This window comes from Hyla sarda, chromosome 6, assembly GCF_029499605.1.
Source record: "Hyla sarda isolate aHylSar1 chromosome 6, aHylSar1.hap1, whole genome shotgun sequence".
NCBI lineage: Eukaryota > Metazoa > Chordata > Amphibia > Anura > Hylidae > Hyla > Hyla sarda.
Genome location: NC_079194.1, coordinates 177496119 through 177521277, shown reverse-complemented (window position 1 = coordinate 177521277; position 25159 = coordinate 177496119). Strand labels below are relative to the sequence as shown.

The 25159-nt window shown below is 42.0% G+C and overlaps 1 protein-coding gene across 9 annotated transcripts in view; it reads left to right on the top strand.

Moving 5' to 3' along the window:
• The window catches only part of PMFBP1 (polyamine modulated factor 1 binding protein 1), a 302187-nt gene that overhangs the window by 218780 nt on the left and 58248 nt on the right, over nucleotides 1-25159 (top strand). For all 9 annotated transcript variants that reach the window (XM_056525902.1, XM_056525909.1, XM_056525905.1 and 6 more), the window contains 6 exons: nucleotides 2806-3036; nucleotides 4113-4343; nucleotides 10761-10883; nucleotides 10965-11091; nucleotides 11171-11328; nucleotides 17699-17945. In XM_056525902.1, coding sequence (XP_056381877.1) covers nucleotides 2806-3036; nucleotides 4113-4343; nucleotides 10761-10883; nucleotides 10965-11091; nucleotides 11171-11328; nucleotides 17699-17945 — 1117 coding nt within the window. The remainder of the gene's footprint in view (nucleotides 1-2805; nucleotides 3037-4112; nucleotides 4344-10760; nucleotides 10884-10964; nucleotides 11092-11170; nucleotides 11329-17698; nucleotides 17946-25159) is intronic.

Genomic DNA, 25159 nt, shown 5'->3' with positions numbered 1-25159 from the left:
TGTGTTTTTATTTTTCTGTTTCTATACAGGAAAAAAATGGCAGTGCTGGATTTGTCACTTTACAGATGCAGACTTTACCCTACTGAACTTATTTGCACAGATTTATCAAACTGTGCCAAGCAACCAATAGCAGCTCAGTCAGTGGGCCAAATAAGCGCAAATTCCGGCATAGTTTTGCAAGAAAATTTCAGCAAGGAAATTTTCCTCACCATTTTCTCAGTGTGAACATCCATAGCATTGGCTCAGAAAAAATGCTAAAACAATTGCAACAGGCAGTTACAGCGAGAGTAATTTTCTATGGTTATGCTTTAGTCAGTAAAAGTATGATGGTTTACTGCAACTACTTATTTACCTATACTATGTATGGGTATGTTCACACGTGCATCTTTTGCTGCAGATTTTCTGCAACTGATTTTGCTATGGGTAGCAAAATTAACTGCAGTAAATCTGTAAAAAAAATATGCATGTGTGAGTGTACCCTATATGTACTGATATGCAAGGTATAAATAATTCTTTGGTGTTGTCTTTTTGTGGCTTCATTCTTTCCACTCAGAGGAACTCGCCTAGGCTAGAAGAAACAGAATGTGTACCCCGAGCAAGATCATTTGGAATTTTGTTTATATTCACCTCAAACACAAGTTTACACACAAATCATTTTTATACATAACTTCTTATGTGGAATAATCGTAACTGTAATACTTCCCTTGCACTGTTTTGCTGTTTATTTTAGTAGAGAGCAGCATTCCCACTTCTGTAAGCTTCAGAACCGTTTAGTAGTCGTATGAAGGAGAAAAAAATCTCCTCTACTACAATAGAACAACAGAGGTGGTGTTAGTTGATTGATTACAAGCTTGTTGACTCTTGCAAGCAAAACCCTATAAAAAACCCAATATTGTAAATGCAGCTTTGTAATATAACACTGGCTCAAAATCTGTAAAAATCATAGCAACCAGTCACAACTCCGCTTTCATTTTACCAGAACTTGTTAAGATTTAAAAGCTGAGCTGTGATTGTTGTTATGGGCAAAAGCAAAAAGTTTTGGTATTAGTCAGATTGATAAATCTGGTCCAATGTATTTACAATGACACAACCTTTTATGTACATTCATTATATAAGCTAGGTTAGGTTCACATCTGTGCTTGTGTTTTTATTTTTCTGTTTCTATACAGGAAAAAAAATGGCAGTGCTGGATTTGTCACTTTACAGATGCAGACTTTACCCTACTGAACTTATTTGCACAGATTTATCAATCTGTGCCAAGCAACCAATAGCAGCTCAGTCAGTGGGCCAAATAAGCGCAAATTCCGGCATAGTTTTGCAAGAAAATTTCAGCAAGGAAATTTTCCTCACCATTTTCTCAGTGTGAACATCCCCTTTAAAGTTTGTGGGGTTTCCAGGTGCTAAGCACTACACCAATTGCTAAAAAACAGGGTTAGAAGCACTGCTAAATACTGTGTCCTTTCTGCTCTGATTAACTCTGTTTAGCTGTTCTTAAAGCGGAAGCATGATGCACAAAAACGTATCCCCTATCCACAGGATAGGGGTTAAGTTTTGGATCGCAGGGGGTTCGACCCTTGGGATCCCCCGCTATCCCCTCTACGGGCCTCGGCTCTCCCCAAGAACAGTGTGTGTCAGCTCCCAGACAAAACCTCAGCCGACACACCCCCTTCATATATCTCTATGGGAGAGCTGTAGATAACCAAATGTCTCTCCCATAGAGATATATACAGGGGGCGTGTCTGTGGCTGCTTTGTGCGGGGGTCGACACGCTCCATTCCCGGAGAGGGCTGGGACCCCGTACAGGAGATCTCGGAGGTCCCAGTGGTCAGACCCTCTGTGATCTAAAGTTTTTGTACATAATATATCTCCTTCAAAGAGTTCGCAGACCATCTATACATCCAGACATTGATAACCCCACCTCCCCAAAGAGCAGAACACTCCTGAAGGGGCATAGCTTTAAGGTGAACACTTATGTGTTTGTTTTAGTGATTAGTAAGGGGTCTTTGCATCCAGACCCATCTTCTCACAGATGACAGGTAATGACATGAGGAACAGTTTGTGTATCTTCCTACAGGGTTGCTGTATTTTTACAGGAAAGATAACTCCCGTTCTATGGGTTATTTTTGATCAATAGAAGTCAACTTTACATATATTTGAGCCATTTGTTACATATCATAAATCAGGATATTTCCCACCTTCCCTTACTTGCCCAGCACACAATTATAAATGGTATTTAATGGAGAATAAATGCTGCTCCCGATCAAACCATGTATGAGGAGGTGGACATTATTAGGGAAGAGGGCATACTGCTGGAAAAAATAAAAATCCATTGTGTATGCAGTACATACTGGACATCATTTGCATATCTTCTTTGCTACACATATGGATGGCATCTGGTAAGATACAAGCTACCGGAGACTAAAATGCTAGAATCTGGATTTGTTGTACCCAGCTCTCCCGAATGGCTCTCCCATAGAGATATATACAGGGGGCGTGTCTGCTGCTGCAGTCGACACGCCCCGTTCCCGGAGAGAATGTGTAACTGCACCTGACCTGTCAAGAAGTTTGATTTAAAAAAGGCTGCATTCACTGATTTTGATCCAGCTCATCGACGTGTCTAGCCAGCAACTGATGCATTAGATGCCCATAACACTTAGAAAACTATGGTAACACATCTGACAAGTTTCCTTCTAGTGTTTCTATACTACGCAGAGGGAAATTATGCTGGATTGTCATACAAATGTGAGCACACACTAACTATAGTCTTTAAGATGTGCTTTGTGATAACTTCTGGTTTTGCCTTAGGTATCACAGCGAGATACTGAGCTGCGTCAGCGAGATGAAGAGGTTCATAAGCTACAGTCAAGTCTGTGGGAGGCGGAGGAGAGGGCAGTGAGTGCAGAGAGTCTGTACAGCTCATCAAATAGCAGTACGGAGCTTTACTGCAGCAAATACCAGGCTTGTGTGACTCGTGCTGGGGAACTGGAGGCCAGTGTTAGACAGCTGGAGGATGAAGCTCGGGAAATGAAAGTAGAGGTATGTATAGTTTGCCACTATTGTTAAAAAAGGAAAAGCTATTGTATTTCCACTGGCAGATCTGATTCTGCACAATACACATAGGTTTCTGTAAGCCCCAATCAAATAAATTGGACAAATGCAAACCTTTCTGCAACATATATGCTGCGTGAGAATATACTCTACCAAGTTTCCACAGACTTGACGGGGTTGTTGGGGATTACAAAAACATAGTAAAGTTCTTCAATAAATTGCACCACTCCTATAAATAGACCTGGGCTGTAAAACCAACCAATAGAAATGATCTCCTGGCATATGGGAGGATGCTCTTTATACAACAAATACCCAGAAGCCCTTAAAGATCCCCTCACATTTTTCTAGATCTGTGCAACCTTTTTAAAATGTGCAGCAGTAGATTGGGAGTTTAAACGGATACTCTGCTGTAAACATTTTATCCCCTATCCAAAGGATAGTGGATAAGTTGTTAGATTGTGGGGGTCCTGCTGCTGGGGAACCCCCGCAATCTCCAGGCCGGCAATGGTGGTGTCCAGAACATGGAAGCTTGCAGCTTCCGCGTTTGTGAACAAAGTACATAGCCGACACACCTCCTCCCATAGACTTGAATGGAGAGGGCGTGGCGGCCGGCATAGCCAGTCATTGGGCACACAGTGGAGATCATGGCTGGACCCCCATGATCTTGCTTCTTATCCCCAATCCTTTGGCTAGGCTAGGGGATAAGATATTTGCAGGAGTACCCCTTTTAAGGCAGAATTCACATGCAACTGATTTGCTGCAGACATTCCTGCAACTGAAAAGCAGTTCCATTGATATGAATGGAGTTATTTCCACATAAAGCCTCATTAAAATGAATGAGACAGCCACAGAAATTGCTGTACCCCTATACTATTCTGGGTTTTTGAAAAGAAAGGTGATAAAGAATAATACAGACTGCAATTAATAGTTGTAACTTCAACGTAGACCAAAAAAAGGAAATACATTTATACAATAGTTGATGTTTGGAGAGATGTTGAGAGACATACTTAGGGACATATTTTAGGGGTAAATGCAGTTATACTTCTATGTCTCCATGTTTACAGGTATCAGAGCGAGATTCACGTCTCTCTGCTCTGCGTGGGGAACTCCTGGTTCTGCAGCAGGAGCTAGAGAGTAAATGCTCTGAGCTGGAGAGCTGTGAGGAAGCCATTGACCAACTGACCCATGAACTTCAGGCAACACAGACAGATCTGAGTGTAAGCCGAGAGCAAGCACAGCAAAGTGAAGAAATTTTACAGTCTGTCAGAGAGCATGCAGCAAGACTACAGAACCAGGTAAGCTCCTTTGTCCGCCTGTAGCTATGTGTTACCCTATACCCCCCCCCCCCCCCTTTCCTTTTCAGGAATAGGCCTGTTTTGCAATTAGAGACAGCTAAATTATTTTTTATTTTTACGTTGCCACATTTTTAGAGCCATAAAATTCTTATTCTTATTTTCCATCAGCGTAGCTGTGTGAGTTGTCTTCACATATAATTTTACCTTCATAGTGGGTAAAACAACAATTGTTGTTGTTTATGCTATTATGCATTATTATGCAATTTATGATTCAATTGTGATGCATAAATAACATTACCATTATTCTGTGGGCAATTTATAGAGGTTTTTATGTTTTGCCACTTTTTTTAAAATTAAAATCAGATATTTTTATTAATAGTTTAACCATTTTTAAACATACAACAATATTTCCCCAACAATAAACCCCCCACCCACCGTACATACAAACAATCCGTCACTTCCCTCTACAGGAGCAGGAATATACACAAGCAGTAAACTATAGGTTTTAATATACTCACATTCCAATAGGGAGACTCCCCCAATCCCAGCGCACACGACTCCAGCATGCAGCACCCCCAGGCAATCCAACACAGCCACCAGAAGAGGAGAGAAAGAAAAGGGCAGACAAGGAAGAGAGTGAAGTCACATACAGAGAGTTCCCAGACCATAAGCCAATTCCAAGATAAACACAGGCCGAGGGGTCACAAGCAATTACGAACCAGTCCTCAGGGGGTCAAAATGGTGTACCCAGGGTCCCCAAATATTATCAAATTTCCGTTCAACGTTACGTTTAATATATATCCCTTTCTCCAAGCGTACTATCTGCCATATTCTGTTAATAAGATCAGCTACACCCGGAAGAGCCGGTCTAATCCAGTACTGCGCAATGAGTTTCCTGGCTTGGTACAGCACACGTAAGATCCCCACCTCTCTCATGGAAGGTTCCCTATCACATCCAATAAGACCAAGTAAGCATACCTTAGGTTCTCTAAGCAGAGTAACCCCATAAAAATCCCTGACAAGGCGTAACACATCAGCCCAATAAGTATCCAAAATGGGGCACTCCCACATCATGTGAAGCAAGTGAGCCTCCAGCTCCCCACACCTAGGGCAGGCAGAGTCGGACCGAACACCAACCTTATATAAGAACAGAGGGGTCTTATACACCCTATGCAGAAAGAACAGCTGTGACAGCCTGTTAGCCTCCGACAGAGACAACGACGCGGTAAGCGACAAGACTATACACCATTCATCGTCACTCAGCCCACCAAGGTCTCTCTCCCACTTATGTCGGACCGTCAAAGGGAACCGTTCATGGTAAAAACTCAATAGCTCACCGTACAGCCAAGAAATAACTCCAGCAGATTCCCGTTTCACAATAACCGATTCTAGGACCCTGTTAGTTTGCACCTCCATCAGCCGCAGACAATTTTGAGTTTCGTACACGTGACGGAGTTGCAGGTACCGATAAAACGAGGAGCGCGGTAAAGCAAACTCCTCCTGCAAGTCCTCAAAAGATCGGACTACCCCCTGTACAGCCAACTGCCCCACTTCACACAGTCCCTTCCTTTCCCAATAACCAGCATCCACAAAAGAGTAGAAAACTGGCAAGCCCGGGTTACGCCACAGCGGTGTACACGATATGAAACTTGTAAGACCCAGTAATTTACGCACGTGGCCCCAAAGCTTGCAAAGGAGTTGGGTAGTGGGAGAGGAATCTGGAGGTCTGGTCAGGGCTCCAATCTCCAGAATATGCAATGGCACCCTCCCTCCATGTCTGGCCATAAACAACCGACCCGTAGGACCCAGAAGAGATATCTTCGCCCACCCTCTAATCTGATGTATCTGTGAGGCAAGGAAATACAACCAGGGATTAGGTAACGCTAGCCCACCTGAAGTTTTTCCCCTTTGTAGTGTCTCAAGTTTGATCCTGGCAGTCCCCCCCCCCCCCCCACACACACACACCAACTGTCTGAAAAGCCGCCGTATCCTATAAAAGTAAGTCATGGCTATCCACACTGGTGAGTTCTGCAGCACATATAATAACTGCGGCATGAGCACCATTTTTGTTAGATTAGTCCGGCCAATCACTGAGATCGGCAATATACACCAGACAGCTACCTTCTGAGAACTCTTGTCCAGCAGGGGCGTCAGATTCCGGGGTATAAAATCGTGTAAAAAGGGTGTGATGATAATACCTAAGTATTTAAATTCCTTAACCACCTGAATATTGGAGAGGGCTATCTGAGGGATACGGGGCAAGGGATCCAGGGGCATCAATATGACTTATCCCAATTATGTTTTGCCACTTTTGCACAATAATGGTAGGAATTAGTTTATATAGTACTGTTTTCCAAGGTATATAAAGTTCAAAGCTTAACTATACTTTTAAAATATTTTTTTTTTTAACTACATTATTTGGTTACATTGAACCCTCATAGTGGTGACAAGTAGATTTTTACTCCTATTATTGAGCACCTTAGAACCCCCTTAAGGAAGCACATCTATTTCTCATACATATTTCTCTATTTCTATACATTTCAGCAGTACTCACACTTTCGCTTACTTCTCTAGCCAATCATAGGATAGCACCTACTCATCTTTGCTATGCCAATGACATAATTATAAGAGAAAATCCACTGGACTATACAAGCTGGCATTGTGCTGGAGGATGATTTACACAGTGTTATTGATGCACTGGCTTTGCAATGTACCATTTGGGGAATTAATCAATGGTGGTGTACACATTTTAATTTGTGTGGAGATAACATGTACCTTCAGCATATTTATTAAATGGTTGCATGGCGTGTGTTAAAAATGGTTCTAGTACACACTGATAAATTACATTTCAGTGCACCACTTTGTATGGTGACTTTCCCTGTGACTTTTGCAGTGACTTTTTACCCTTTTGCGACAATTTGGGACATTTTATTAATGCTCTCCCCAGACAGTTTTGTTAGCTAGATTAGGACTGGTATACATTTTAGCCAAATTGAGGGATTAGTGATTTTTTTTTTTTTTTTTTTGCTTATTCTCACCAAAAGTGGCACATGATGAATTAATCGGCACTGCAGATAAACTACTTGATATTGACATACCTACTCAATCATGACAAAATTGTCTACTTGAAAAGATCCAAAAAGTAACTGCAACAAATTTAGAGCTCAGAGATATGCTGCATATAATGATAAATTCCTCCCAATGTGAGCAGAAAGGGTCACAGCAACAGCATCAATCCAAAAAAGGTTCTACATCACAAAAGCAGCCCTGGTCTAAGCAGTGAACTGCTGCTCTTTGATGATTAAGGGGAGGGTGTTGGCAATTACACTTAGGAGGCAGCACTGCCCACATTGTGGGAACACAAGTATTTACAAATGACAGCTACCTAGAACCTATTGGGTAGTAAGATAGGATAGAAGCATTGTTTCAGCATGGACTCTCTGCAGGGTGCAGACAGTCTCATTGATGCATGTACACAGTCTTAGGTTTCTCAACTAAGGCTGCATTCACACCACATTTTTGCAATACAGTTCCCGTATACGTTTTCAATTTGAAAACCGTATGCATTGACTCTCCATTGAAAACCGTATGCCAAATGATGAATCCGGTTGTGTACTTTTTGCGTCTTGTACTGTTTTGTCCGTTTTTTTTCCCCCCTTACCCATACCGTAGCCTACCACTGTTTTTTGTCTGAATGAAAAACCATATTGAAACTGTATACGGTTCCTTTAACATGGGAGTCAATGAAAACCGTAGAGAACCGTATGTGCATACCGTTCCATCCGGTTTACATAATTCGGTGTGCAGTGCACACCGAATGAAATAGAATGAAAAGTTAAAAACGCATACTTTTTTTTTAAACTGATGCAAACAGACACAATATTTCAAACCGTATACGGTTTACAACCATATACGGGTTCAAATTTGTACACACGTTTTCGTCCAGTTTAGTCCAGTTTTGAGAAATCCATTTTTCATCAAAAACCTGATACAGGAAACGTGATGTGAATGCAGCCCAAGTCCAACCAAACTGCCTGTGTTCTGTCTTTATCTCTCTGCTGCTAGAGACAACAGACAATGAACAGCAGTGTGTAGGGAATTGAGATTCCTAAGGAGCCATTTTTAGTAATCGAGTGATTTCTAAATATTTTAGGAATCACATAGGCTATTAAATGGGAAAATAAGTAATTTGAAGTTCTCTCTGATCCTGGCTGTTGCAGAGGAAGCACCTTGATTGCATAGGCACGGCTTTTGTGCTGTGCCATCCAATGAACGAAACTTGACACCCATTTTCAAGAGAGCATTGCAAAAATGGACATACAGTTACGTCCATTTGCAGCCATTGGTTTAAAGGGGTCAGGGACATATATAACATATTCACAGAAGCCCTCGTTCCCAGATAGGAACACAACATTCGGGCACAGTTTAAAACAACTAGGCTGGTCTGGACTTAGACTAGAACTGAAAAGATGCACCACATTTATTTTATAACATGGGACACAGTCTAAGAATATGCTGTATTTTTCACAAATTTACATTGTAAGATAGCAACAAGAGGCGTGAAACAGTTGTAGCTGATGTTTGTTTTTCCTACCCCCATGTCCACGTCTTCCAAGACATTTTAATCATGATGAAATAGAATCTTTTTTTTTTTTTTTTTTTTTTTTATATGAATACAGTGAGTACTACTATGTACTTTCTTTTTGCACTTTAGAGTTCTAGTTGGATCTGTTTGAATAGCAGAATACCATAATTTTTTTTGCACTGTTTGCACTTCTCCTACACCTGTATTGTTTGAATTCCTCGGATATTTCCTATTAATGATGAGCTCTAGTTTCTGACCCTATATATATGTGAAGCAGGTTTATTTATGTCAGCTATTTTTTTTCCTTTTCTTCTCTTAATACCCAGATGTACCTAGTTATCTTCCATGTATACCATTATCAAGTACATTTTGCAGCTCCGCAGTTGTTGAAGAAAAACTATTGATTTGATCCAGCAACAAACAATGAATACATACTGTATTCATTGTGCTGTAAAGACCAATAGCATCACAGAATGTTACCTAACATTGCTGCCATCTTCCCCTACATCTATCGTGTACCTGTGGAAGCTATGTAAATCTCACTTCAATAAGCTTCCTCAAGAGGTAGAAGCCAGAATTGTATCAATCACTGTGACTGTACCAGAGGATAATGTATGTTGATGGAGCTACTTGTGACTGGATATACCCATATGCCTTTAGCCCCCACACTAACAGCTGTTTCCATCTGTCATCCATTTGTCAGTTAAAGGTGATTTTAGGTCTACGTACTGGTAAGAGGAGCTGTGTGGTCTGTATAAAAAATACACGACAAATGAGTATAGAAAAATAAGTCTTTCAGCTCACCTCCTCCACGGTCTGCAAGGACTCGAGCCCGGCCCGGCTTGGTACTTGTGAGTAAATGAAAAATAGGTAGTCCAGCAGTACCTTTAAAATGTAGATCCTTTATTGAGCTTTTCTTTAAAATGCAGAGCACACACCATACACCTTCACCTGGTCAGCAAACCTCTCCTATGAACGCGTTTCGAACGCATGCGTGTTCTTGATCACCAAGATCAAGAACGCACATGTGTTCGAAACGTGTCCATAGGAGAGGTTTGCTGACCAGGTGAAGGTGTATGGTGTGTGCTCTGCATTTTAAAGAAAAGCTCAATAAAGGATCTACATTTTAAAGGTACTGCTGGACTACCTATTTTTCATTTACTCATAAAAAATACAATTTATTATGTAACCTTTTGGGTGCCTGATTGAAATCCTGTTTTCTTTTTTCTTTTCCTGTACACTTCTTGATTCTCAAGCTATAGACATTTTATTATTTGGATAACCATCTGCATTGTTCCCTGAATTATCAGATAGGTGGTAAGTCTGGGGGAGATTTATCAAAACCTGTCCAGAGGAATAATTACCTATAGCAACAATCCGGTTGCTTACATTTTTGAAAATACCTTCGAAAAATGAAAGAAGCGATCTGATTGGTTGCTATTGGCAACTCAGCTACTTTTCCTATGGACAGGTTTTGATAAATCTCCCCCTTTATTTAAAAAAAATGAGTGTGAATGCTAGGCTCGAGTCTGAATATGAGACTTAGGGGAAGTTATTTAGACTTGGGTGCAAATATCAGGCCCACACCCCCCTGTGCTGGACAGACCCTCCTTTTTAATGCAAAGTTCCTGTCCATCTAACAATTCAGGCAAAAAAGTCAACCAAATAGTAAAATCCCATATGGGCATAGCAACAAAATAAAATCATTGCTGGTATCAGGGCACCTCAACTCAATTAACAGAATAGATTTAGAAGTTTGGCTACTACTTGGTGTAAAGTTAGTGCCTATTGGAGCTGTTGATATAAACATAGAATTTTTTTTTCTATAACAGGTGTTAGAACTAGAGGAAGACCTGGTAAAGCTACAGACAGACTTTTCCACATATAAAGCCTCCCACCGATATAGTGACAGTAGTTATGCAGAGATGGAAAGGCTAGTTCGTCAGCTAACCCAGGTCCGTATATTTGTAGTTCCTACCATCTATAACTAGTATTCACTTTCTTTTCGTTTACTTACCTTAAATTATGGTTTTCAGGAACTTTGCCATTCAGAGGATGAGGTGAAGAAACAGATGAAGGAGACAGAAAAGAGTCAAGTGCTTCTTCAAGAAGTAAATCTGGAGCTAACAAAGGAACAAGAGCAGAGAAACAGCACTTTGAAGGGTAAGTCCAGTACAGTGCTATAGTGGGGGGTGGTTTATGTATTGAATCTATGGTACTTCATGAAATACTTTGTACACAGATGTAAAGCGACTGGAAAAGGAGGTCTGTAGCTTGCGTCAGAATATGGAAATGCAAGTTCAAGAACACAAAAGTCTGGCTTCAGATCAAAAGCAGCAGATCCAGAAACTACAGGAAGAGCTGAGGGAGAACAATAAACTTCTCACCCACAAGGAACAGGTAAGATCCAAAATAGTTATGTAGATAAAGCAAAAGTAGGCAAGAGAGAAGTGGAGTAGTTGCCTGTAGATTACAGCTGTCCCATTGTTTTCCTTTTAGTAGTTAATGTCAATTCTGCTATTCATAAGCATAAAAGTATAAGCCCAAAATACATTATGTATTTGCATTGCATTCTTTTTACACTGTTCACCTACAAGTTATCTGGATTTTTCCGCTTGGTACAATACCCAATATGTATTGCTTCTAGCATGTTTTACTACTTTTTTTTCTTTAAAATTTTTACCATTCACCATATGGGATCAATAATGTCATTTTTTATAGTTTTCCTGGCAAAGTTTACCTAACAAAGTGAATGTATAGGCTGTGTACAAGTATAGGGAGAAAATGGGGCTTGCACCTCCAGATGTAGATGCACAAGTAAGCAAAAAGACCTGTGAAGAAAATATTTCTTGGGCTGCCCCAAATTATTTAGAGGGAACCTGTCCCGTTGAAAATGTAGTCTAACCTGCGGGCATCATATTAAAGAGCAGGAGTAGCTGAGCAAATTGATGTACATTATGGTTTTATGGGAAAAGTTCTACAGTAATTTATTTACGGAAATCTCTGCTCTTTCTGGGTTAAGTTTTCATGTGTATGGTCCTACTTAAGTGATTGAATGCTGTATTTTATACACACTTCTTATACATACATTAATAGCTGTCAATCACTAAGAAGGACCACCCAATTGGCTACTTAGCTAAGAATATGCAGAGGTTTTCTGCAATAACCAGCTTTGTGGAACTTTTCTCACAAATCTATATATGAGTTTGCACTGTTCTACATGATACAGCCTGAAGATTGGAATGCATTTTCAGTGTAACAGGTTCCCTTTAACCTCTTAAGGACCAAGGACGTATGCATACGTCCTAGCTCCCTGGTACTTAAGGACCAAGGACGTACGCGTACGTCATGGAGAATTCCGGTCCCATATATAGATCAGCAGGCACCCCCCCCTTCCCCCCCCCCCCATGTTGGCGAATTCACATTTGCGATTTGCGTTTATTCCGGGTCATACGGGTCTATGGTGACTCGGTGACCCGGAATATAAGGGGGATCGCGGTTGTCTAAGACACCCACGATCCCCCTGAAGGGATAGGAGTGAGGGATAGAAGCGACGGCCAATAGCAGATTGGGGGGGTGGGGGGTTAACTTTCGCTTTCCCCGTCCTGCCCACCCACAATAGGCCGGGCAGGATGGGGAAACCGAGGAAGATCGGTGCCGAAGTCCACTTACCCATCGGCGATTGGCAGCAGGCAGCGATCGGATGTGGCGGCAGGCGGCAGAAGAGGACGGCTATTCGGCTCCCTGGATCCTACGGAAGCCGGTGAGTTGCCTAGTGGTCTCTATACTGTAGCCCTCCAGATGTTGCAAAACTACAACTGCCAGCATGCCCAGACAGCTGTGTGGGCATTCTGGGAGTTGTAGTTTTACAACAGTTGCAGGGCTACAGTTTGGAGATCACTTTGCAGTGATCTCTAAATTATGGCCCTCTAGATCTTGCAAAACTACAACTTCTAGCATGCCCACAGAGCTGTTTGCTGTCTGGGCATGCTGGGATTTGTTGTTTTGCAACATCTGGAGGGTCACAGTTTGGCGATCACTGTTCAGTCGTCTCTAAACTATAGCCCTCCAGATGTTGCAAAACTGCAAATCCCAGCATTCCCAAATAGCAAACAGCTGTCTCAGCATGCTGGGAGTTGTAGTTGCTTCCCTCCAACTGTTGCATAACTACATCTTCCAGCATGCCCTTCGGTGATCAGTACATGCTGGGAGTTGTAGTTTTGCAACAGCTGGAGGCACACTGGCTGGAAAATATGGAGCTAGGTAACAGAACATAACTGAAGGGTTTCCAACCAGTGTGTCTCCAGCTGTTGCAAAAGTACAACTCCCAGCATGCACGGTCTGTCAGTACATGCTGGGAGTTGTAGTTTTGAAACAGCTGAAGGTTTACCCCCCCCCCCCCCCCCCCCCCGAATGTGAATTTACAGGGTACATTCACACGGGCAGGTTTACAGTAAGTTTCCTGCTTCAAGTTTGGGCTGTGGCAAATTTTTTGCCGCAGCGCAAACTCCTAAACTCCTAAAAACACTACACAACACGAACACAAAATAAAGGGTAAGACACTACATATACAACCCCTTACACTGACCCCCCCCCCCCCCCCCCAAATAAAAATGAAAATGAAAAACTTATTGTATGGCAGTGTTTCCAAAACGGAGCCTCCAAATATTGCAAAACAACAACTCCCAGCATTTACGGACAGCCACTGAATGTCCAGGCATGCTGGGAGTTTAGCAACACCTGGGGGCACCCTGTTTGGGAATCGCTGGTGTAGAATACCCCTATGTCCACCCCTATGCAATCCCTAATTTAGTCCTCAAATGCGCATGGCGCTCTCACTTCAGAGCCCTGTCTTATTTCAAAGAAACAGTTTAGGGCCACATATGGGGTATTTCCGTACTCGGGAGAAATTGCACTACAAATTTTGGGGGGCTTTTTCTCCTTTTTCCCCTTATGAAAAGGAAAAGTTGGGGTCTACACCAGCCTGTTAGTGTAAAAAAAATTAAAATTTTAACACTAACTCACAAGTGATAAAAGCAAAAAAAGACCCCCAAAATTTGTAAGGCAATTTCTCCTGAGTATGGAAACACCCCATATGTGGGTGTAAAATGCTCTGCGGACGAACAACAAGGCTCAGGAGTGAGAGCGCACTATGTACATTTGAGGCCTAAATTGGTGATTTGCAGCGGTTCTGACAAAGGCAAAAAAAATAAATACCCACGTGTGAACCCATTTTGGAAACTACACCCCTCACGGAACGTAACAAGGGTTATAGTGTGCCTGAACACCCCACGGGTGTTTGAAGAATTTTCATAAAATTTGGATGGGGAAAAAAAAAAATACATTTCACTAAAATGCTGGTGTTACCCTAAAGTTTTAATTTTCACAAGGGAAAATTGGAAAAAAGCCCCCCAAAATTTGTAACCCAATTTCTTCTGAGTAAGAAAATACCCCATATGTGGATGTAAAGTGTTCTGCGGGCAAACTACAATGCTCAGAAGAGAGGGAGCACCATTGGGATTTTGGAGAGAGAATGTGTCTGAAATTGAAGGCCACGTGTGTTTACAAAGCCCCCATAATGCCTGAACAATAGACCCCCCCCCAATGTGACCCCATTTTGAAAACTACACCCCTCACGTAATGTAATAAGGGGTACAGTGAGCATTTACGCCCCGCAGGTGTCTGACAGATTTTTGGAACAGTCGTCCGTGAAAATGAAAAATGTAATTTTTCATTTGCACAGCCCACTATTCCAAAGATCTGTCAAACGCCAGTGGGGTGTAAATACTCACTGCACCCCTTATTAAATTCTGTGAGGGGTGTAGTTTCCAAAATGGGGTCACATGTGGGGGGGGGTCCACTTTTCTGGCACCACGAGGGATTTTGTAAACACACATGGCCCCTGACTCCCATTCCAAACAAATTCACTCTCCGAAAAGCTCAATGGCGCTCCTTCTCTTCTGAATATTGTAGTGCGCCAGCAGAGCACTTGAAGTCCACACATGGGGTATTTCCATACTCAGAAGAAATGGGGTTACAAATTTTGGGGGTCATTTTCTCCTATTACCCCTTGTAAAAAATTTACATTTGGGGGAAAAGCAGCATTTTAGTGAAAATTTTTTTTTTTATCATTTACACATCCAACTTTAACGAAAATTCGTCAAACACCTGTGGAGTGTTAAGGCTCACTGGACCCCTTGTTACATTCCTTGAGGGGTGTAGTTTCCAAAATAGTATGCCATGTGTTTTTTTTTTTTTTTTTGCTGTCCTGCCACCATAGGGGCTTCCTAAATGGGATATGCCCCCCAAAAACCATTTCAGCAAAATTTGCTTTCCAAAAGCCAAATGTGACTCCTTCTCTTCTGAGCATTGCAGTGCGCCCGCAGTGCACTTGACGTCCACACATGGGGTATTTCCATACTCGGAAGAGATGGGGTTGCAAATTTTGGGGGGCATTTTCTACTATTACCCCTTGTAAAAATGTAAAATTTTGGGGAAAAGCAGCATTTTAGTGAAAAAAATAAATTTCATTTACACATCCAAATTTAACGAAAAGTCGTCAAACACCTGTGGAGTGTTAAGGCTCACTGGACCCCTTGTTACGTTCCTTGAGGGGTGTAGTTTCCAAAATAATATGCCATGTGTTTTTTGCTGTCCTGGCACCATAGGGGCTTCTTAAATGTGACATGCCCCCCAAAAACCATTTCAGAAAAACTCACTCTCCAAAATCCCAGTGTGGTTCCTTCCCTTCTTAGCCCTCTACTGTGCCCGCCGAACACTTGACATACACATATGAGGTATTTCCTTACTCCAGAGAAATTGGGTTACACATTTTAGGAAGATTTCTCTCCTTTTACCCCTTGTAAAAATTCAAAAACTGGGTTTACAAGAGCATGAGAGTGTAAAAAATGAAGATTTTGAATTTTCTCCTTCACTTTGCTGCTATTCCTGTGAAACAAGGAATAGGGTTAACACACTTACTGAATGTCATTTTGAATACTTGGGGGGGGGTGCAGTTTTTATAATGGGGTCATTTGTGGGGTATTTCTAATATGAAGACCCTTCAAATCCACTTCAAAACTGAACTGGTCCCTGAAAAATTCTGATTTTGAAAATGTTGTGAAAAATTGGAAAATTGCTGCTGTACTTTGAAGCCCTCTGATGTCTTCCAAAAGTAAAAACATGTCAACTTTATGGTGCAAAAATAAAGTAGACATATTGTACATGTGAATCAATATTGAATTTATTTGGTATGTCTATTTTCCTTACAACCAGAGAGCTTCAAAGTTATAAAAATTCAAAATTTTCAATTCTTCATCAAATTTTGGAATTTTTCACCAAGAAATGATGCAAGTATCAATGAAATGTTACCACTAACATAAAGTAGAATATGTCACGAAATAACAATCTCGGAATCAGAATGAAAGGTAAAAGCATCCCAGAGTTATTAATGCTTAAAATGACAATGGTCAGATGTGCAAAAAACGCTCTGGTCCTTAAGGCCGAAATGGGCCTGGTCCTTAAGGGGTTAAAGCTCTCGGATTGCACTGTGTAAATTTTATCTCCTGGCAGCTAAACTGTCTCTGAATGGCATGTGACTAAGCAGTACTTTCTGCCATTTTGTTCTAGTGATCATTGGGATTCTCAGTACTTGGACCCCCACCAATCAGACATTGATGGTATATCCCAGCATCAATGTATTTGTATAGTTAAAGGGGTGCTCTACCCCTAGACATCGTATCCTCAGATAAGATGTCTGATTGCTGGGAACCCCTGGGGGGGAGGGGGGGGGGGGTGCTGCAGGAAAGATCATGGACCCCCACGATCAGACATCGTATCCCTTATCTTTTGGATAGGGGATAAGATGTCTTGGGGCGGAGTACCCCTTTAATAACTATAGTTTAACTAAGTGTCTCCCAGTCAAAGTTCCTTACAGTCAAGATCTGTTTACTGTCAATAAAAGGAACCATTAGTTATATTTAAAAAAACTGAAAAACTTTATCTAGATTGATACAGAATATCAATCTAGAGTCCAGCACAATGCCATAAACATACTGCAGATTTAGGGTAGGGGTCAAATGTGCCGTATTTTGCTGGATATTTGTTGCTGTGTTTTTTCTACCTATTGACTTCAATGGAGAAAATATGCAACGAAATACGGCACGTGTGACCCTACCCTTAAGGTCACGCAGTGGATTTACCAGTTCATTGATAAATGAACATCTAACCGCAAACAAACCTGCAGATAAGTGTAACTATAGGGTGAACTTAATTCATTGCATATTATTACTAGTTTAAAAGTATATGTATATGATTGTTGTTTTACCGCTGTGTTTTAAAGGAAATTTAAAGGGGTATTCCAGGCAAAAACTTTTTTTTATATATCAACTGGCTCCGGAAAGTTAAACAGATTTGTAAATTATTTCTATTAAAAAATCTTAATCCTTCCAATAGTTATTAGCTTCTGAAGTTTTCTGTCTAACTGATCAATAATGATGTCACGTCCCGGGAGCTGTGCATGATGGGAAAATATCCCCATAGGAGCTGCACAGCTCCCGGGATGTGAGTCATCAGAGAGCAGTTAGACAGAAAACAGCAACTCCACTTCAGAAGCTAATAACTATTGGAAGGATTAGATTTGCCTATCCAGACTACATTTATAACAACTGCCATGGACAAGACTTTAGGCAAGCCTTTACATAAATAACAAAAAAATTATTTTCTGTGTATACTGAACATACATACATTTACTATTTCACATGTCTTACAGGCCATTCAGAAGCGTGATGCTCTTTTACGTCAGTCAGAAGCTGATCTCTTGCAAGCTCGCAGTTCTCTAAAATCCCTCAATCAGGAGATAGAGCGCCACCTGGAGACAGCACGTAATATGGAGAGAAGACTTCAGAATTCAAAGAAAGAAATTGATCAAAGCGAGAGAGAGAGCAGTTCCTTAAGGGTGGAAATGCAAGAGCTGAAGAAAGAATTGCAGGAAAATTACAAACTCCATCAAGAAGCAGGTACCACCTAGATTATGGCTCCTGCCTCTTCTTTGCATACTTCTATTTGTGTTAGGCCACATAAGGTTACAAATTTTGCACTCAGTATTTTCCTATATTCAGTGGGGAAGATAATCATAGCTGCCTGCGCCATGTGTACACTGTCTAAGAAAAAAATATTTTGATTATCCTTGATACTTTGGGCTGTCTTAGGACAACAAAGGGGTTACCCAGCTAATAAAATGTATATCTCCTATCCACAGAATAGGGGAAAGGTTCTCTAGAACAAGGCCCATCTCTCTCCTCTAAGCACTCCGGTAGGGGATATGTTTTATTAGTTGGATAACCTCTTTAATTTCTCTATTTAGGGTGTATTCACATGCACAGTATCCAGTGCATATTTGTAGCTGCAGATTTCAGGCTGTGTTCAGTCATTTATTTTACATTGAAATCTGCAGCATAAAATCTGCAGCTTAAAATCCTATCCATCAAATATACAGGATACTGTATATGTGAATACACTCTTAAGTGGAATTGTACGTTGTCAATGTAAACAAAATTTGAATGTAGAATTTCTCTTAGCAACTGCCCTATTTTAGACTTTAATGCCCAAGACATTTTCTTTTCCCTTTTTTTTTTTTGCCTTCCAAAATGCTTAACCTTTTTATTTTTCCATAAACATAGTCATATGAGGGCTTCTTTTTTGCATGACAATTATTATTATTATTTTTTTAATGGTGTAATTTTGGGGTTAATCCCTAATGACTAATATCTGATATATCAGTCATGAGTTAGTGAACATTACCCATTCCTCCCAACCATCCCAGATGCGACGGGACATTCCCGATTTTGGGGTCATGTCCCGCCAACAGCCCCCTCATGTCCCGCTTCTGAATAAAACTTTCCATCTCTACAAGGAAACAGTGCAGGTATTTGACAGTATTTTTTTCCCCACTCATTTCCCCCTTACCACCATACCTCCTCCCCTCACACTCTCGGTGGTGGTGGTGGGGGGAGCAGGACAGCACCCGCGGGTCATATACGATTAGTTCCCTAGCGCACGGCTGGTGATAATTCATTCATTTGAGGGGGGAGGGGCCCGACCGGTATTGCGATATAGGAGAAGATTCATACCGTACAGAAAAAAACATACCGGTATTCGGTATGAACTGGTATATCGCTCAGCACTATCTTCACGTCTCCTCTTCCACTGAGGCCTAGAATCCAGCTATACTACATAAAAGTAAGTGTATGTGAATATGACTGAAAATTGTAGAGACTTTATAACATCACTTTTATTAGTTTTCTCCTTAAAATATTACCAATAGTGTAAACCAAATATTATATTCCATATTCGGCTGCCATCAGATTGTTCCACAGATATTATAAACGGATATACAGGATATAGATAGATGGTACTCGTACTCACATCTACTATCTCGCTCTTTGTTTTTCAAGTCTCTCAGGATATATTGCACTTAATACTCTTCTGTATTGCACATGTTCCTCTATCAGCAGCTATTCATAGTTTTGCACATAGTCCATTTTTACAGCAGCAGTGTCTACTTGATGAATTGCACACAGTCCCGATATTGCACATGTAGATACAATTCACACAGTCTCATGTCCAACACTGCTTCACTTTCCTTTAGACTATTGCACATATGCCACTGTTTCACTTTATGCCAGAATATTGCACAAATATCAAGGATTGCACGTCCCTTCCAGTATCCTTACACAGTTCAGGGGGTATAGCCACAGTTAGGTGTCTCTACACAGTTCAATACTTATTGCACCATCCAAATAATATTCCTATTGCACAGTCCACATAGATATTCCATTAGCACCATGCATCATTATTTAGACTATACTGTATTGCACCTTCCACTGTTGTTGCACAAGTGTATTCCCCTGATCGTAATTAGAAGGCAGTGCAGAGATAACTTATATACAAAAACCTGTATTCCGGTACTTGCTTCCTCCAGTGATCCGGTTTCTGATTCCTTGCATTCCGGCACTGGGTACTGTACTCCTGTGTAAACAGGGAGTGATGGTTAATTTTTAAAGATTCAATGCGTTTCCCATTGTCAATTCGTTAGGAATCAATGGACAGCATTCATTTTTGTCCATATTGCACCCTGTGGATCTCTCCTCATGTGCATGTGCACAGCTCTGATGACGGCCGTACACTGAGGTCTAGCTACCTATCGGTTTATATCCACTCCTTGCTTCCCTTCCCTCTACACCTATCCTCCTATCAGTTTTACTTCCTACCGCTCACCTACTGCGCTTGCGCTTGTCCCTACTGCGCTTGCGTCCTCTTTATCTGCTATGCGCATGCGTCAAGCGCCTCAAGCCTCCTTTTGATCATACTACCATGTTTAACCATTGTTATTCTTGTATTCCATCAATATTATTGAGTACAATCCTTATTGAGGCTCTGCCCTCCTACTCTTATTCATTTAAATTCTTCAGAGATTATATGATGTGGTATTAGTTGTTAGATTTTTAACATTTATCAACATCACTACCTATATTCTTGTTTAGTCTAACGGCAATGATATTATATGTTACACATTAATTAGGCTTCCCAAGTTTGAATATATATATAGATTTATGGTGGTATTAATCCATATATATATATATATATATATATATATATACATATATATATATATATATATATATATATATATATATATATATATATAAAAACCAGATACAGGCGCAGCACTCCAACAAAATAAGTGATTTAATATCTCATGTCAGCATTACAACGTTTCAGCTCCTCCTGGAGCCTTTTTCAAGCTTGAAAAAGGCTCCAGGAGGAGCTGAAACATTGTAATGCTGACATGAGATATTAAATCACTTATTTTGTTGGAGTGCTGCGCCTGTATCTGGTTTTTATCTTGGATGGACTCTGATCAAGTCCTTTGGGACGCTGGCACCAATTTTTTGGTTGGACTGGATAAGTAGTGCTGCTTTATTTTGGGATTATAGAGTTACGTATATAGTTATGATGGTATTAATCTATCAATCTTACACTCTGGCAAGGGTTTATCCTATGAAACAAGAGTAATCAATATAATCATTTAACCCCTTAGGTTTCACACAATCTATTTTGAATGTCCATTCAGCATCTTTTTGTAGGAGTGTGCGGTCCCAATTCCCTCCCCGGGCTGGGGCGCTCACCACTTCTACCACTTGGACTTTCAGATCCTGGTTATTGCCCTCATGACATTCCTTGAAGTGTACTGCAATTGGGGTGTTTCTTTTATGCAGAATATCCCCTAAGTGCTCCTGCATGCATTTTTTCAAGGGACGGAATGTTTTTCCCACATAGTTTTTCATACAGGGGCACGTTACCAGATACACTACCCCTTCCGTATTGCAGTTTGCAAAACTTCTCATTTCAAATTCCTGACAGTTACTTGACTTTTTTCCTGTTATTATATGCCTACACACGGAACATCGTCTGCATGTATGCATACCTATGGCTCTATTTGATAGCCATGTTGATTTGGGGGGCTAATGGGGGAAGGTAACTTTGAGTGAGTCAGTCTTTCAAGTTTCTACGCAGGCGGTATGTGATTGATGGCACTTCTGGGACAAATTCGGATATCGTAGCATCCGATCTCAGAATGTCCCAGTGTGTCATCAACACCTGTATTTTTTCTGCCTTTTCATCAAAGGTACCTATTACTCTCAATTCTCCCCCTAATGTCTCCTGTCTTTCTGGGTCAGTGGATCTCTCCTCGGGCCTGGGGTTTAAAAAGCGGCTGATAGTTCATTCATTCGGTGGGGGGGGGGGGAGGAGCAGGACAGCGCCCGCGGGTCATATACGATTAGTTCCCTAGCGCACTGTGGCTGATAATTCATTCATTCGAGGGGGGGAGGGGCCCGACCGGTATTGCGGTATAGGAGAAGATTCATACCGTACAGAAAAAAACATACCGGTATTCGGTATGAACTGGTATATCGCCCAGCACTATCTTCACGTCTCCTCTTCCACTGAGGCCTAGAATCAAGCTATACTACATAAAAGTAAGTGTATGTGAATGCAGTGTGTGTATATGGCTTTAATATCCCTATGTGTCTGTAATGTCTCTATATGTAATGTACTCCATGTAATTTGCCTATGTGTCTGTAATGTGTGTATATGTAAGGTACTGTATGTTATATCCCTATGTGTCTGTAATGTGTGTATATGTAAGGTACTGTATGTAATGTATGTATCTGTAAGGTACTGTATGTAATGCGCCTTTGTGTCTGTAATGTATGTATATGTAAGGTACTGTATGTAATGTACCTATGTGTCTGTGTGTATATGTAAGGTACTGTATGTAATATGCCTATGTGTCTAATGTTTGTGTATATGTAAGATACTGTATGTAATGTGCCTGTGTGTTATATATGCTTGTAGTGTATGTGAAATATGTATATGTGTGTAATGCCTTTATAGTCAGCAAGTATAGTAAGTGTGTAGTTAGTATACAGCATAATAGAAAAACACCTAAAAGGAGAATTTTTTGGACTCACCGTAAAATCTCTTTCTTGTATCCTTTATTGGGGGACACCTTACAGATGGGTATATGCTCTTGCCACTAGGAGGCGCTGACACTAGGAAAAAAAGTCAGCTCCTCCCTGGCAGTATATACCTCCCCACCTGCAGTGAAGTAATCAGTTTTGCCACAAAGCAGTAGGAGAAGCCAACAAGGAAATACGTCCGAAGGAACCTAGAAAGGAATCCCGGATAACAACCCAAGAAAAAATAGTTCGGAAAAAAAGATGAAGAAATGGGTGGGCGCGGTGTCCCCCAATGAAGGCAACGAGAAAGAGATTTTACGTTGAGTACAAAAAGATCTCTTTTTCTCGGTCACTCTTCATTGGGAGACACCTTATAAATGGGACGTACCAAAGCAGCCCCCTAGGGTGGGAAAAATAACCACCAGAGAAAAGGAATCAGTCCCGAGACTGAATTCACATGTGCACAAGTCCTGCGGACGAGCCCCCAGGTCGGAGACACACTAGGTCCAGAAATTGAGCTCCTGGAAGATCTGCCGTCCGAGGAGATGGACTAGGACGCTAAAGGAAGGGGCCGTCATCTGTAGAGACCCAAGACACCCGGGTCATATAGAGAGACAAAAAAACAAAAACAAAAATGTGAAAATAGCAGTACTGGTGTAACCTGAACGCCCTCCAACTCTGGAAGACATGGACCCCCGAAGGAAGAAAGGAGCGGTCAACACCCTGAAAAGGGGGGCATCTCGGATACCAGGGAGACCAACAAGTAAACTGGAGACGTAGAGTCAACCTGGAAGACAAACCCCAGAAGAGTAAGGAAAACAGACGAGCGCGAAAACTCTCTGGGCAACAAACTTCAATGAAGAAATGAAAACCCAGCTGGGATTCCCAGGGTCTGGGCACAAGAAGGATGACTCCAGAAGACTTTGGCATTAGTGAAGTACAACTGACACAGACAAAAGGAAAGGAAGAACAAACCCTTCCAGGGAGATTGTACAAACTCCTCCAACAGAGGAGAGAGCCAAGGCTGCGTGAGCAGCAGTAAAGAACCAAAAAACAGAGAGAGAGCCAGGCTGTGATAGTGGACAGTAAGCACACAAGCCTAGAGAGTAAAAATCCCTGTTGAATGCTTTCAGCAAAAAACAGGGGTCCGCCAGATATTCCACCAATATAGTGGAAACAGCGAGATGGCACCCTGATCCCCCCCCCCATACCCCCTGTCAAAAGGGGATTGGCAAAACACTCCAGGCACAGTAGTAGCAAGGAAATGCTGCCCCATAGGCACGGGACAAGTACTGGGTGGACAGAGCCCCCCCAGGCCCCAGCGGCAACCATCGCTGTCTGGAGGAGCCACCCTGTGTCCCAAAAGGGATTGGAATCCTGTACACTGGAGCTGGGCAAAAAATACAGGACGTGTTAAGAGCCAGTCCAGACAGAAACAAGTAGGTGCCTGACCCACCCCGGACAGAAAACCCCAGAATAAAACACCTGGAGGCATAGGGAGGGCTGAAATGACTGTCGCCCCAGCAGGCCCCATGTCAGAACAGAAGTTCTCAACCGCCACAGAACTGCGGAAACAAAATCACTGGAAGCCCCGAGGCTCACTCCACCAAACAAAAGGAAAGGTGGGTCCTAGCACACGTAGGAACATAGACATGGGTACCTCATGATAGCAGTGGAGTACCAAGACTGCAGATATGAAAGAAAACGCAAACTTCCAAGGGACCAGCAGGAAGAGAGATATGCCTCCAGCAGACCAACAGTACCACCTAAGAAAGGAGAACAGAGTGATGCTGCCGTTGCCAAGAAAGTCACTGGGACCTGTAGAAAAAACCCACACCCCATCTCCTAATGATGCCAGACACCAAGGCTGCAGATACAGACTCAGGAGATGAAGAATGAATGTGGAGCAGGAAAAAGGCAGACACAGTGTGACTTACAGGCAGAGAGGGTCCCAAGAAACCACAGGTACACACTCTGCAGAACTGCACCTGGAAGGAGAGACACCATACTGCAGCATCGGCAGAAAAGGGGGAGGTAACCAGGTGAATTAGAGCACCATGCAGACACAGTCTGGCTCTGTGGCAAAGGGACCGTGGCCATGCCCGGTCCTGCATACGGGGGTCCTGCATACGGAAACACATAGTGGAATGAGATACCAGCCTGTAGACAGAAACACACAGTGGAGTGAGAGACCAGCCTGTAGACAGAGTAGCAGGCATGCAGAGAGGGACCTAGCCAAGTAGGTAACCCTGTAAACCAGCATGTGGTGAATTGTATAAGGCCCATGGGGCAACATGTGGTGACTCACTCAAAACTACATCATGGCAGTGGGTAACCTGAACTACCTTTCCACAGGGTGAAAGTAAGTGTATGGTAGATGACCCGATGTAGTAGGAAGCCATGTGGAAAACTGGCCGGAAGGTATAGGATTCCTGAGCACCCAGGGTCACTCCATTCAACCACCCACAGAAAGCGAACATGCAACCTGGTGGTGTAGAAAACCCAACAGATGAATGATTGTCCGACTGGTATCAATCCCGTACACCTGTAGGGACCCTACTTCTGATCCCTCACCCTGCCGTGAGGTACTGGAAACCTGGCTATGTCTGCGGCAGCCCAGAGGTCAAAGACCGATGGTGGCGGAAACAGTGTAGACAACAGTCTGGCTGAACAAGAACACCCTAGGCGGTTACAGGCAGACAGGTAAG